A 14,700-nucleotide genomic window follows, 5' to 3' on the forward strand; every position below is an offset into this window, starting at 1 on the left:
GATATTCTCCTATTGAGGTTAGATATCGAATTCAGTTTACCCCCGATAATTGAGTCCTTTCTGGAGTGTACCTGGCAAGTAGCATTATAGACCCTTGCTGTCTAGTTTATATTTATTTGATGAATTATTCCTCTTGGAAGTGTTGTATATGGTCTTTAAAGTTGGGAATACCTGAGTTGAAGCCCATAGCTCCCTAACTCTATTCTGTGATGTCAGATAACTTACATACGCTCCTTGCACCCCAGGGTCTATATCTGTAAAATGAGATGCAGTAATACCTGCATCTCAATTGTTTTTACCATTAAATGGAATATGTGTTTAAAAATGCTTAATAAAGTGCTTGATACCTAGTAAATAGTGTTAAAATTTTTTGATAGAAGATTACATTAACTATAATTTTATGTGAATTAAAAGTATAAAATTATTCTTCTCTCTTTTAGGCATATTTATCATTACTATATTCATGGCCCAAAAGGAAATGAAATACGAACATCAAAAGAAGTTGAACCTTTCAACAATATTGATATTGAAGTAAGAGAAAAATCCATCTTAAAATATTAAAAATTACGAGATATTTGTTCCAGTTCTAAATGACTTGGGCTAATAAAAAACACTCCATAATTAGACAGCTTCTCTCCTTGTTTTTTACCAAACTGCTTTGATTGTTTGATATCCAACTAAAGAGATTTTTCCTAGATGTATTTTTCTTGAACCTTTATTTACTGTAGTGCTTGGTTTATCTTTTTTTGTCTCTCTTCTGTAGAGCTATGCATTGTTACTGAACGTCAGTCATCTCTTGAAGCATGGAGGAAAAGGGAGATAATGTAGCTTTTGTTTGTAGAAGTTGTATGATGGTGACAAGATTTAGCGGCACAGAGCATTTGAGTATTGGATTCTCAATACCCTAACCCACATGTTAGAATTTGACATACAATGTTGTCCCACTTCCTACCTCTAGCAAGAAACCTTGAGTTATTGTGACTTTTCTGTCCTTCAGCTCTGATTTGCTGTTTCTTTGCTTATATTATATTTTTTAGTAGTATATTCCTTTTTGAGATGCTACTTAAAGCTGTTTAACTCATATATAAATATATATATTTCATTAAGCCAGATTATTACTTGTACAAATAAACAGAATTTTTGCTTATTCTATTGTTGAATCATAGCTGAGAACAAAAGTAAAGTTACCATGGAATTTAATTATTTTTGTTTCATTTTTATTTTAGATTTCTATGTTTGAAAAAGGGAAGGTACCTAAGATTGTCAACCTAAGGGAAATACAAGACGACATGCAGACGTTGTATGTAAACACAGCAGCTGACAGTTTTGAATTCAAAGCTCATGTTGAAGGAGACGGTGTAGTGGAAGGGATTATCCGTTATCATCCATTCTTATATGATAGAGAAACCTACCCTGATGATCCATGCTTTCCATCAAGTATGTTAATCTATTATCTTAGTTATAAAATACGAAGTTGTGATTAGGGACAGCGATTTGTTTTTCTAAATGGTTATCAGTTGGGCTATTCAGGTTAGAAAAATAAATATTAAAACTTTTTCTTATGCAGGTCTTAGGTTGTTAGGTATTTGTAATTTTTGTAATTCCTGATTTTTATGTATGTTTGTTTCTAGATGAATAAATCTTTAATGAACTCTTCTTTTAGTTCTGTTATGAAACCAAACTTTTAGATATGTATGCATACTAATCGTTTATATGTTCTCTTCTCTTTATCCTTGTTGCAGTTTTACACTTTATGCAGTCATATCTATTAGTTTTTTCTTTTTGCTTTCTGATTTTGTCTTACTGTAGAAAGGCTTTTTACACCTCAAGATTATGTAAATCTGTAGCTTTTTTTATTTTGTTGTCATTTTATGGTCAATGCATCTGTGTTTTCCTTTTTTGTATGTAGAGTAAGGTGGGATTTTATTTATTTAAATTTTTGAGTGATGGGGTCTTGCCATGTTGCCTAGGCTGGTCTTGAAATCCTGGCCTGAAATAGTCCTCCTGCCTTGGCCTTCCAAAGTACTAGAATTACAGGCGTGAGCCACCACACCCGGCCCCTTTTTTTTTTTTTTCCAGTAGAGGGATAGGGATTTAACAATTATTTTCTATGTGGTATTCATATTCAGTTTCTTAGCACCAGTTATTAAATGTTATAATTTACCCAATAATTATAACTTTTATAATATAAAGTTCCCATAAGTACATAGGTCTAGATTCTTTACTATAAAGTACTATTTACTTTTTTGTATATGAGTAATGATACTGTCTTGTAGCTTTATCTTGTAATTTGGTATGTTTGGGACAAAACATTTTCACTATTGTTCCTTTCTGAGAATACTTTTGCTCTTCTAGATAACTTTGGAATCAGCTTCGTACATTCACTTATAATAATTCTAGTGGGATTATTGGGATTGCATTGAATTGATAGGTTAACAATATTAAACTTTTTCTTTCGGAATACTTCCTGAGTACATTGTTAGTTTTCTAGGGTCTGCAGCCAGATTTTCTGAGTTGAATCCCATCTTTGCCACTTTCTGTTGGACAAACTACTCCCTACCTTAGTTTCCTTATCTGGGATACGGGTAGTTCACACCTCATAGGGGTGTTGTGAAGATCAAATTTAAAAACTGGGGCAACTTCTCAGAATAGTGCTCAGCACTGTTTATTAAGTGCTCCTGCTCAGTATGTATTGTTACTCAGTGGCTCCACTGGCGTTTTTGCCTTTTTTTTATGTTTTGGAGACAAAAGTCTCGTGTTACCACGCAGGCTGGAGTGCAGTGGCACAATGTAGGCTCACTGCAATCTCTGCCTCCCAGGTTCAAGCAGTTCTCGTGGATCAACCTCCTGAGTAACTGGGACTACAGGTGCCCACGACCATGCCAGGCTAATTGTTTTGTATTTTATTAGAGACAAGGTTTTGTCATGTTGCCCAGGGTAGTCTCAAACTCCTGAACTCAGGTAATCCTCCCACCTCAGCCTCCCAAAGTGCTAGGATTACAGGCGTAAACCACTGTGCCTGGCCGTCTCTGACTTCTTAAATTTACTATTTCCAATTTTTGTATGCTAATAGACAAAAAGATACAAATTTTTTCAAATGCTGCCTTAAAAAGAAGAGCAAGTAAGTTGAGTGATCAATCAGAGGGATTCTCCAAGAGCAAAGTGGTTTTGTTTGATTGAAAGCACCTTGTATATAAGGGACTTCTTGTGAGGGCTTTTAGGGAGAAGGTTTTGTTTTAGGTGCGTGAACTAATGTTCATTAGCTGAGATGTTAATATGTCAGGATCATGTTGTTTAATCCTAATTTATCTGGATACATGAGAGTGTGTTGCTAATAAACATAAGATTATAGAAAATTGTGCTAATTAATGCTCTTGATGCATAGTAATATATCTTACAGTTCTGTGTACATTTTTCATGCTTACTTAAATCTGAAAATAAAATTTCTAAAAAGTAAGCTTAATTTTAGCATCATTCACTAATTTGTTCAAACTAGGTAAACTCGCTGCTATTAGATGTCAGATTTCTCAGGTGATTTTCATGTGAACATGCTAGTTCTGATAAAATTGTGAAACTATTTTAGATACAGGATTTTAGCTCCTATATTTGTAGGAAGGAGGGATTTTGTTATAGGGGATAATCTTTTTGGATGTAAGACTCTTTTAGCCTCATGAATAGGTTTAAAGATGACAGGCCCAGCAGCTAGTATGTTAGTTCGTATGTAAGTAATTACTGACTTTTAAATGACAGACACCATTCGTAATGTGGAACCACTTTGTAAACCTGCCTTTTTGTGGACAGAGTATAAAACTACCTTTAGGTTTTATAGAATGCAATTTGAAAGATCATATGTGTTTGTTTCATTATTTCTCACATTTTAGCAATAAACAATTTGTTCCATTTGCCCTTTTGATCTAGAATTAAAAGATGAAGATGATGATGATGATTGTTTCATACTTGAGAAAGCAGCCAGAGGGAAAAGGCCTATTTTTGAATGTTTTTGGAATGGACGATTAATACCATATACATCAGTTGAAGAGTAAGTTTGATTTTTGCTGAAATTATATTTTTACCACTTAATTTTTTTTACTAACTAACATTTTGTTCTGTTCAAGCTTTGACTGGTGTACTCCTCCTAAGAAGAGAGGGCTTGCACCAATTGAATGCTACAATAGAATATCTGGTGCATTATTCACTAATGACAAATTCCAGGTCAGCACAAATAAACTGACTTTTATGGATCTTGAGCTAAAATTGAAAGATAAGAACACCCTTTTTACAAGGATTTTAAATGGACAGGTATGATTTTTAAATATAAAGTTGTGAATATTTGCAAATGTTTTATTTTTAAGTAAAAGAAGACACTAGCAGTGTAGGCTTTTGTTGATATTTTGCATCAAAAGACTATGATGTATAAATTTTTTATGAGCAGTCAAATGTTCACATAACTAAAAAATTTTAAGCTAATTAGACTAGGTGTGGCTAGAATTTACATATCTTCATTAGTTTTTTGTTTTTTTTTGTTTTTTTTTTAAAGACAAGAGTTTCACTCTGTTGTCCAGGCTGGATTGCAGTGGCTCAGTCTTGTCTCGCTGCAACCTCTGTCTCCCAGGTTCAAGCTGTTCTCCTGCCTCAGCCTCCCAAATAGCTGGGACTACAGGAACGTGCCACCACGCCTGGCTAATTTTTGTGTTTTTAGTAGAGATGGGGTTTCACTATGTTGGCCAGGCTGGTCTCAAACTCCTGACCTCAGGTGATCCGCCTGCGTTGGTCGCCCAAAATGTTGGGATTACAGGCGTGAGCCACTGCGCCCGGCCAAGATCTTAATACGTAGCCCTTGACATAGTAGAAGCCACAGAAGCATCTTGATGAGAACGTGTATGAACAATTGTATTTGCTTTAAGGGCTATATTTGTACATGAATAACCTAATTGTGTGATTTTTAGCTAGTCTTGAAGGTAAAAATGGGGTAAAACTGTGAAGTACTTTGAGCTAAAAGGTGGTTTGAGATTGGTATTAAAATACATGCATTGGTTGATACAACAAGAATGATTTCACTTTGAAATTTGTTAAGAAGTTGAGTGAAACTAGTATACTAGTGTACTTGTATTCTGTGCACAGACTTCAGAGACTTTTACTTGATACTACTCTTTCAGTAGTTTAATGTCGAATTGCCAGGAAATAGATGATTTTATTATCAATTTATTGCTGGGCAATAAATACAGTGCATAGTACATAGTGTTTGTAGTCAGTCATTCCTGTAAGATGTTGAAATTAATTTTGCTCTTATAAAGATTCTGAATCATAGAAGATTAGGACGCTTTTTAAGAATTATGCACTGAGAAAGGCCTTATCAAAATGAGTTACTACTCCTTTATTATACACTTACAATTCATTTATAATATGGTGTTAGTTATCCAACATTTATTGAGCAGTGGGTCTTTTCAAAAGCTATCCAGAATAAGTTAATTCTATTCCTTTGTTACACTGTACTTTTAAAATATGTATGTTCTAATTTTGAAACATTCAAGCTGCGCATAACGGTTCACACCTGTAATCCTGGCTACTTGAGAGGCTGAGGCAGGAGGATGGCTTGAGGCCAGGAGTTTAAGACCAGTGTGAGCAATACAGTGAGACGCCCTATTTGGGAAAAAAAGAAAAAAAGAAGAAGGAGGAAAAGAAATGTTCAAATACACAGAAAAGTTGAAAGAATATTATAAAATGAATGTCTGCATACTCTTCCCCTAGATTAACTTGACATGCCTACTGAATTGTACTTTGACTGTTATTGAGTGTCTGGAATTAATGCATCTGGTAATTTGGTTGATAGTGAATCCATCCTGAGAGTTTTAGAAGGGGCAGTTTAACATTTTGGTAGTCAGATTTTCTGGTTCCTAGTTAATAATTTAATCTCCATGTCAGCTGGCAAACTGACAATGATTTGCTGATTTGGGAAATAGTTGGAACCTAGGTATAGGAGTAAGGGTGGCAGCCATTTCTTGGAAACTGTATACCATTTTGGACCTCTGAGTCTTCACCATGTATATATATTTCTTTTTCATTCATACAACTTTAAAAAAATCAAATTTATTAATAACTAAGATAGTATCCTTCTTGACAGCAAGCTTCAAAAACTTAGGCTGGAATTATTTTTAATTTTGCCTTACTTTTCTTTGGAAATGGTATATTATGGTGTAAGGTACGTAAGAAGGAATGGAGTTCTGTAACTTTACAGACTGTCCTCTGTGAAAGCATGTAATTGGGAGATTGTCTTTACCTCCTCGTTGTCCTAGAGGCAGGCATCAAACAAGTGTATAACACGTTATGCTTGAACAGAGATTTCTTATTCTCTCCCAACAGGGTGAAGAATGGTTGGCAAAAACACATCTTCTTAAGTATTGTTAGAATACACTTGACTTTCATATTATGAGTTTTTTTGAATAGGCTATATATATAAAAGAGAAAATTAAAAAGAAATACATTTTGCATAGCAGTGTTTCTCAACCTTTTTTCTTTATCACCTTCATAAGGAGTCTTTTTTGGCATCTTTTTCTCAATTGTTTTCCCCAATGAAATTTTACTACTGCAGATTTACTATCTGTCTGTTTGTATATTGTATTCACATTTATAAAGTACTTAATACACAGTGAGATTTTTATCGTCCCATTGAGAATGTGGTTTACAGTTAGAAGGCCTCCACTCATCCCTTTTGTGGAGCTAACTAATTCTCCTCCCAGGCAGTAAGGGTTCATCAGTTTTTAGTGTATCCTAGGAGTTAAAGGTGGAAAGGAAGGTTTTATTGTTGATATTGACCACGGAGACCTTGGTTCTAAGAATGATACCAAATTTTTCTTCTTTGGTAATGCATTTGTTTGAAATATCCTAAATGTGTACAGGGGAAGGATTCAGCAGAATATTTAATTTTTTATTAGGTTTTCTGAATTGGAGTATATGAAAGGAAAAAATAAAACGAATGACAAATGTTTATGGTTATATTTGTTTACTAGTAGCTATATTTCATAAAACATTTAAAATTCTACAGGAACAGCGAATGAAAATTGACAGAGAATTTGCTTTGTGGCTGAAGGATTGTCATGAAAAGTATGATAAACAAATAAAATTTACGCTTTTTAAGGGAATAATTACACGTCCTGATCTTCCTTCTAAAAAGCAAGGTCCCTGGGCAACATATGCAGCAATAGAATGGGATGGAAAGATATACAAAGCAGGACAGCTGGTAGGTATAACTTATTGTCATTTTTTAAATAATACTTAATTTAATTTAAAACATATGCAAAATCACATGTATAGAAAAGAAGTAGCATTTGTGTGGACCTTGAAAGGGGTAGAGGCTGAGGTTTACACAGATGATAATTACCAGGTAGAAGGCTGTTTGTTCTCTCCATAAATTAGAGACACCATTGTACATTTAAAGCTATAGAATTGGATGAGATCACCTATACTTGGTGAGTATAGCTAAAGAGATAAAAGGATTGAGCCTGGAGCTTTCCCAACATTTAGTGGTTAGAATGAAAAGGAGGAGCTGTCAGAGGAGACTGGCAGGGATAAGCTGGTGAGGTAGAAGGAAACTAGCAGAATATGACATCCCTGGAGCCAAGTGAAGAGTTACAAGAAGAAAGGAGTGATCATTTTAGTCAAATGCTCAGTGGTGATGGAGTAAAATGCTTTCTAGAAGATAATCTGAGCATAGAGATGTGCACAGGTAAGTGCAGAAAAACAAGTAGTAAGACGAGTTGGGTTGTCCTGCTGCCTATTGTATGTGTGAAGAGAAATAGTTTAGAAATGGGGCAGGAAAGGTAGGTTGTGGATAAACTCTTATAGTCCTTGTTGGGATTTTCTGAATTGGAGTAGTGGAAATTTGCCTTAGATTTTTTAAGCCAAGTAAGAAGAAGAAATATGATACGCAAGTTTTGAGCTGATGTGTTTGAAAAATAATGTTAACTTGTCGAGTTTATGAATTGCTGTTCATCGTCTGAGAGCAGAATTTTATGGGGGAAAAAAGGTTTCAGGTACATTGGCATTCATTATAATTGAATTTGAAGGAATTATGGACTTGTAAGACACATGCTTAATTCTAACACATTTGTATAAAGAAGTTGCGGTATTTTTACAACAATTTGTTAAGTACAGAACTTCAAAAATACAATTTTATTTGAATATTAGAATGCAGTTTTCATTAGTTTTTGTAATGATAGTTACCAAGGTTTTTTACTTTGTAATAAAGAAGTTATGTGAAATTATTATTAAGCCTGTTTCTCTTAGTAAATCTTAATACTGAAGTTTTTGTTTTTAAAAAACAATATTAGGTCAAGACAATCAAGACACTTCCTCTCTTTTATGGAAGCATAGTAAGATTTTTTCTTTATGGCGATCATGATGGAGAAGTATATGCTACTGGAGGAGAGGTTCAAATTGCAGTGGTAAGACAGCAAGTAATAATACTGAAATACTCTTGCGTAATTGTTAAGATACAGTATATTTTGTTTGTGACTAGTTTTACATTGGATAAAGTGGTTATAGTTTTTGTGTGAATTTTTATGTGTCATAGTTGATGTTTTTAATAATCTGTACAATTTAACATATGCTCAGTTTTTGTAAACATATATACATTATAACTAGTTACCACATTAATTTTATAAAGTCCTATTTCCTCTAGGGCCCGCTAACTAGTAAACATTGGAACCAGAATTCTATCTCAGGAATGAGTAACTACAAAACTGGAGTGTGTTTTTTCCCTATACCATGCTTTCTTGTTAATATTTGATATGTTAGGACTACAGAGGTTATGTAAAAAATATAAACAAACACTATGGTGTAATGTAAGAATAGCTACTGTTATTTATGTACTTAATTAGGATAAAATATATTTCTTTGGAGGAAACAAATGGGTATTTGTTTTTGTTATAGCTAGATTTAAATAGTTTTCTTTGAAATGTTGGTAAATTTATTTATTCAGGAACCTCAGGCACTATATGATGAAGTAAGAACTGTGCCAATTGCAAAGCTGGATAGGACAGTTGCTGAGAAAGCTGTTAAAAAGTATGTAGAAGATGAAATGGCAAGGTAAGTCACACTTCAAGATGCATGACAAAAATAAGAAAAATTGAAAAGAATTGTGCTGTTAAGTATTTTGGAGGATGTCATTTACTCTGCTGTTAGGGCATTTGTAGTCTTAGATATTGTACCTATTGAGATGAACTTCTTGTTAAAAAAATTAAGAGGTCTAGTTATACAAACAGAAATCTGCATTTGTTTTGTAGACAAAAAAGGAAATCTTATATATCTAAAGTGTCACTCTTACAGGCACTATGATTAACATGTTTTTAAAAAACTCAGTTTGGCCTCCAACTAGAATATTACAAAACATGCTGAGAGGTAAAGATGAGTGTGCTAGTTCGTTTTCACATGCTGTAAAGATACTACCTGAGACTGGGTAATTTATAAAGAAAGGAGATTTAATTGACTCAGTCGTGCATGGCTGGGAAGGCCTCAGGAAACTTATAATCATCGCATAAGGAGAAGGGGAAGCAAGCCATGTCTTACATGGGTGGCAGAAGAGAAAGATAGGGAAGAGGGGGACTGCCAAACACTTTAAAAATCATCAGCTCTCCTGACACTCACTATCAAGAGAACAGCATGGGGGAAACCATTCCTGTGATCCAGTCACCTCCCACCAGGTCCCTCCCTTGTACGTGGGGATTAGAACTTGAGATATTTGGATGGGGACACAGAGCCAAACCTTATCAATGAGTTACAAAGAAGAAAAAGGAAGTCGAAAGTGGCTTTTCTTCTTGTATAGCTAATAATGCAATCATTTTGATTCTTACTGAATTTTGATTCTTAGGGGTTATCCTGTCTTCTAAAGGTAACTTGTACTATAAACAAGCAGGAAAAAAAAATCATAAAAATTTAACAGTTTCTGGCTTTTAATTCCAAAAGGTTTTTTTTTTTCCAGTAGCCACAGGAATGGTTAGGGAGGAAAAACTTTTTTAGATTATTAATCATAAATAATTCCAGATTTGACCTTTTAAAATAGATCAGCAATAAATATTTAAGTTTCTAATAACTTGTATGTTTTTAATTAAGATCATAATTAACAAAGTTTGTGGAACATTAATATACTGGTTTCATAACAGGCTCCCTGATAGATTGTCAGTAACTTGGCCTGAAGGAGATGAATTATTGCCTAATGAGATTAGGCCTGCTGGAACCCCTATTGGTATGTTTATTTTTCTAATACCAAAAAGTGTGCTTTTCTTTTGTCTTACATTTCCAATATGTAAAAGCTCATGAGATATTAAAATGCAATGGGAAGATTAGGCAGATTCAGCAAATTTTTGGGTGTAATTAAGATACTTTTAATTTTTGACTCATAGGTGCATTAAGAATTGAAATATTGAATAAAAAAGGGGAAGCAATGCAAAAGCTTCCAGGAACAAGTCACGGAGGGTCAAAAAAACTCCTGGTTGAGCTCAAAGTTATTTTACATTGTAAGTATACAAACTAATTTGGGTCTTTAGTATTGTTTTTAAAAATAATATCAAATTAAATATCTTCATGTAATTATTGAAGACCTAGCAATCTGATAGCCACAGCAAATTTTATTGAAGTTAGGAATTTCAGTAATGTTATGAATAGCTCATTTTCTTGGTGGATATTTTTCTAAGGTTTTTAAAAAATACTTTATCTTGAATTTTTTCATGTAGGTAACTATGGACTAAAGTAAAGGTATGATACGTATATGTAGAAGAATTTGCAGTAGGAATTTACATAAGCATATATGTATTATTACAGTTCTAATATTACAGTAATAATTAGAGAATTAGTCATCATCCAAAACAGGTTTCACTGGGCTAAAATTAAAGTGTCTTCAGGACTGCATTTTTTCCTAGAGGTTCTAGGTGAGCCTTGCCTTTTCTGCCTTTTAGAAATTACTCTCAGCTGGGCTTGGTGGCACTAGCCTATATAGTCCCAGCTAGTCGGAAGGCTGAGGCAGGAGAACTGCTTGAGCCCAGGAGTTTGAGGCCACAGTGAGCTATAATCACGCCACTGCACTCCAACCTGGGTGGTAAAGTAACAGGCTGTCTCTAAAAAATAAAATAAATAAAATAAATAAATCACACAGAAGCCACGCTCATTCCTTCATCTTCAAAGCCAGCAGTGCAGCACCTTCCATGACCTTCCTGCTTCTGGTTTTTTTTTTTTTTTTTTTTTTGGAGACACAGCTTCGTTCTTGTTGCCCAAGCAGGAATGCAAATGCATGATTTAGGCTCATTGCAATCTCCACCTCCTGAGTTCAAGCAATTCTCCTCTCTCAGCCTCCCGAGTAGCTGGGATTACAGGCGCATGCTACCACTCCCAGCTAATTTTTGTATTTTTGGTAGAGATGGGATTTCATCGTATTGGTCAGGCTGGTCTCTGCTTCTATTTTTAATAATTTTTTATATATATATATATAAATAACACATATTAACATAAAATTTATCAAGTGGCATTAAGTACATTCATATTGTTGTGCAACCATTACCACTGTCCATCTAAAGCATTTTTTCAACATTTCAAACTGAAACTCTATAGTAATAACTCTTCACTCCTTTCTCCTTGCCCTGATAACTACTTTTTAACTTTCTATCTCTGAATTTGACTATTTTAGGTACCTCATAAAAATGGAATTATATTTGTCCTTTGTGTCTGTCCTGTTTCACTTAGCATAGTGTGTCAGAATTCCCATTCCTTTTTAAGGTTGAATAATATTCCCTTGTGTATATATATATACCATATTTTGTTTATCCATTTGTTTGATGGATACTCAGGTTACTTTCACCTGTTGTCTGTTGTGAAGAATGCCCCTGTGAACATTGGTGTACAAATAGTCCTTTGAGTCCCTGCTTTTGTTCGTTTTAGATATATTCCCAAAAGTGGACTTGCTGGGTCATATTATTATTTAATTTATTGAGAAACTACCATACTGTTTTCTACAGTGGTCACCCCACTGTACATTCCAGTTTCTCCGTGTCACCCACATTTGTTATTTCCTGTGGGTTTTTTTGTGGGGGGCGGTTAATAGCCATCCTAACAGATATGAAGGGGTATCTTACTGTAGTTTTTCTTTTCCCCCTTTTCCTACTAAAGATTATTGTGGTTTTGATTTGCATTTCCCCAATATTCAGTGATTTTGAGCATCTTTTTATGAGCTTATTGCCATCCGTATATCTTCTTTGGACAGAGGTCTATTCAGGTCCTTTGGCCATTTTTAAATTTTGTTGTTGTTGAGTTGTAGGAGTTCTTTATAATCCTGGATATTAATCCCTTATCAGATAAATGATTTACAGATACTTTCTTCCACTCTGTGGGTTGCTTTTTCACTTTGTTGATGGTAACTGTGATGCACAAAAGTTTTCAATTTTGAAAAACAATTAGTCTCTTTTTTCTTTTGTTGCCTGTGCTTTTGGTATCTTATCCAAGAGATTGTTGCTAAATTCAGTGTTATGAAGCTTTTCCTGAATGTTTTTTCCTTACAAATTTTATAGTTTTAGCTCTATGGTTACTACTTTGATCCATTTGACCTTAACTTTTGCATATGGTTAACTTCTTTTCATATGGAAAACTTCTTTTGCCTGCAGATACCCAGTTTTTCCAGCACCATTTGTCAAAGACTATACGTTCTCTATTGAACTGTTTTGGCCCACTTGTTGAAAGTCAGTTGTCCACATATGTGAGAGTTTATTTCTGGGCTCCCTGTTCCCTAGGTCTGTATGTCTGTTCATATGCCCATGCTGCACTGTTTTGATTACTGTAGCTTTGTAAGTTTTAAAATCAGGAGGTGTGAGTGCTCCTACTTTATTCTTGTTTTTTAAGATTGTTTTGGCTACTTGGGTCTATGGAGATTACTTATGAATGTAGGATGCGTTTTTCTATTTCTGCAGAAAACACCATTAAGATCCTGGTAGGGATTACAGTGAATATGCAGATCATTTTGAGTGTTATTTTCACCTTAAAAATTGTAAGTCGTTCAGTCTGTGAACATGGTTTTGTATGTGTAACTTTGCTGAGTTTAATAGCTATACCAGGGTTTTTTTATGGATTATTTAGGTTTTTCGCATATGTGAACATGTCATTTATGAACGGAAATAGCTTACTCTTGTCCAAAGTAGATGCCTTTTATTTCTTTTTCTTGCCTAATTGGTCTGGCTAGGACTTCAAATACTGTGTTGAATAGAAGTGACTAAAATGGGCCAGGCACGGTGGCTCAAGCCTGTAATCCCAGCACTTTGGGAGGCCGAGACGGGTGGATCACAAGGTCAGGAGATCGAGACCATCCTGGTTAACATGGTGAAACCTCGTCTCTACTAAAAAATACAAAAAACTAGCCAGGTGAGGTGGCGGGCACCTGTAGTCCCAGCTACTCGGGAGGCTGAGGCAGGAGAATGGCGTGAACCCGGGAGGCGGAGCTTGCAGTGAGCTGAGATCCGGCCACTGCACTCCAGCCTGGGCGACAGAGCAAGACTCCGTCTCAAAAAACAAAAAAAAGAGAAGTGACTCAAATGAGAATCCATGTCCTGTTGCTGATGTTAGAGGAAAAGCTTTAAGTCTTTCACAGTTGAGTATATGTGATGTTAACTGTGGGTCTTATATAAGGCCTTTATCATGTTGAGGAAGTTTCTTTCTATTCCTTGTGTAGTGTTTTTATCATGAAAGAGTATTGTTTTCCCAAATGTTTCTCTGCATCAGTCCAGATAATTATGTAGGTTTTTTCCTTTATTCTCTCAAAGTGATGTATTGCATTGATTGGTTGGTTTTTGTTCTTTGAGATAGAGTCTCACTCTGTCACCCAGGCTGGAATGAAGTGGCACAATTGTGGCTTACTGCAGCCTAGAACTCCTGGGCTCAAGTGGTTCTCCCACGTCAGCCTCCTTAGTAACTAGGACTACAGGCATGCTCATTGCACCCAGCTAGTTTTTTTTTTTTATTTTTATCAGTGGATGAGAGTTTTTTTTTAAAATGTTGCCCAGGTTGGCCTCAAGCGCGTAGCCTCGCCTCCTTATGCACCAGGACAGCTGGCTTGAGCCATCATGGCTCTCTCTTTTTTTTTTTTTTTTGTGGTGGAGACAGGGTCTACTATGCTGCCCAGGCTGGTCTCAAACTCCTGGCCTCAAATGACCTCTTGCCTCAGTCTCCCAAAGTGCTAGGATTACAGGCATGAGCCACTGCACATAGCCTTGATTGTTTTTTATTTGTTGAGCAATCCTTGTATTCCAAGAATAAATCTCACTTGGTTATTGTGTATAGTTTGGATATTTGTCTTGATCCCCGGTGTTGGAGGTGGGACCTAATGGGAGGTTTTGGAGTCATAGGTTCAGAGCTCTCATGAAGGGCTTATTGAGTGAGTTCTTACTCTTATTATTTCCCATGAGAGCTGATTGTTAAAAAGAGCCTGGCACCTCCCTCACTCCTCTTTTGTCATATGATCTCTGCATACACTGGCTCCCCTTCACCTTCCACTATGAGTGGAAGCAGCTAAGCAGCCTTGGGCTTTCATCCAGATGCCTAGTCTTCCAGCCAGCAGAATTGTGAACCAAATAAACATCCTTTTCTTATAAATTATTCAGCCTCAGGTATTCCTTTACAGCAACACTAAATAGACTAAGGTGAGTTCTTTTAAAATTGTGCTGAATTTGG

General features: G+C 35.3%; 1 protein-coding gene across 5 annotated transcripts in view; it reads left to right on the forward strand.

Annotated features, from left to right (window-relative positions):
• Window positions 1-14,700, forward strand: part of SMCHD1 (structural maintenance of chromosomes flexible hinge domain containing 1) — a 151,134-nt gene that overhangs the window by 42,576 nt on the left and 93,858 nt on the right. For all 5 annotated transcript variants that reach the window (XM_033178210.1, XM_033178208.1, XM_033178209.1 and 2 more), the window contains exons 9-17: window positions 441-531; window positions 1,227-1,437; window positions 3,919-4,039; window positions 4,116-4,299; window positions 7,043-7,237; window positions 8,328-8,441; window positions 8,978-9,084; window positions 10,158-10,240; window positions 10,398-10,511. In XM_033178210.1, the coding sequence (XP_033034101.1) occupies window positions 441-531; window positions 1,227-1,437; window positions 3,919-4,039; window positions 4,116-4,299; window positions 7,043-7,237; window positions 8,328-8,441; window positions 8,978-9,084; window positions 10,158-10,240; window positions 10,398-10,511 (1,220 nt within the window). The remainder of the gene's footprint in view (window positions 1-440; window positions 532-1,226; window positions 1,438-3,918; window positions 4,040-4,115; window positions 4,300-7,042; window positions 7,238-8,327; window positions 8,442-8,977; window positions 9,085-10,157; window positions 10,241-10,397; window positions 10,512-14,700) is intronic.

This window comes from Trachypithecus francoisi, unplaced genomic scaffold (genome assembly GCF_009764315.1).
Source record: "Trachypithecus francoisi isolate TF-2019V2 unplaced genomic scaffold, Tfra_2.0 Lachesis_group19, whole genome shotgun sequence".
NCBI lineage: Eukaryota > Metazoa > Chordata > Mammalia > Primates > Cercopithecidae > Trachypithecus > Trachypithecus francoisi.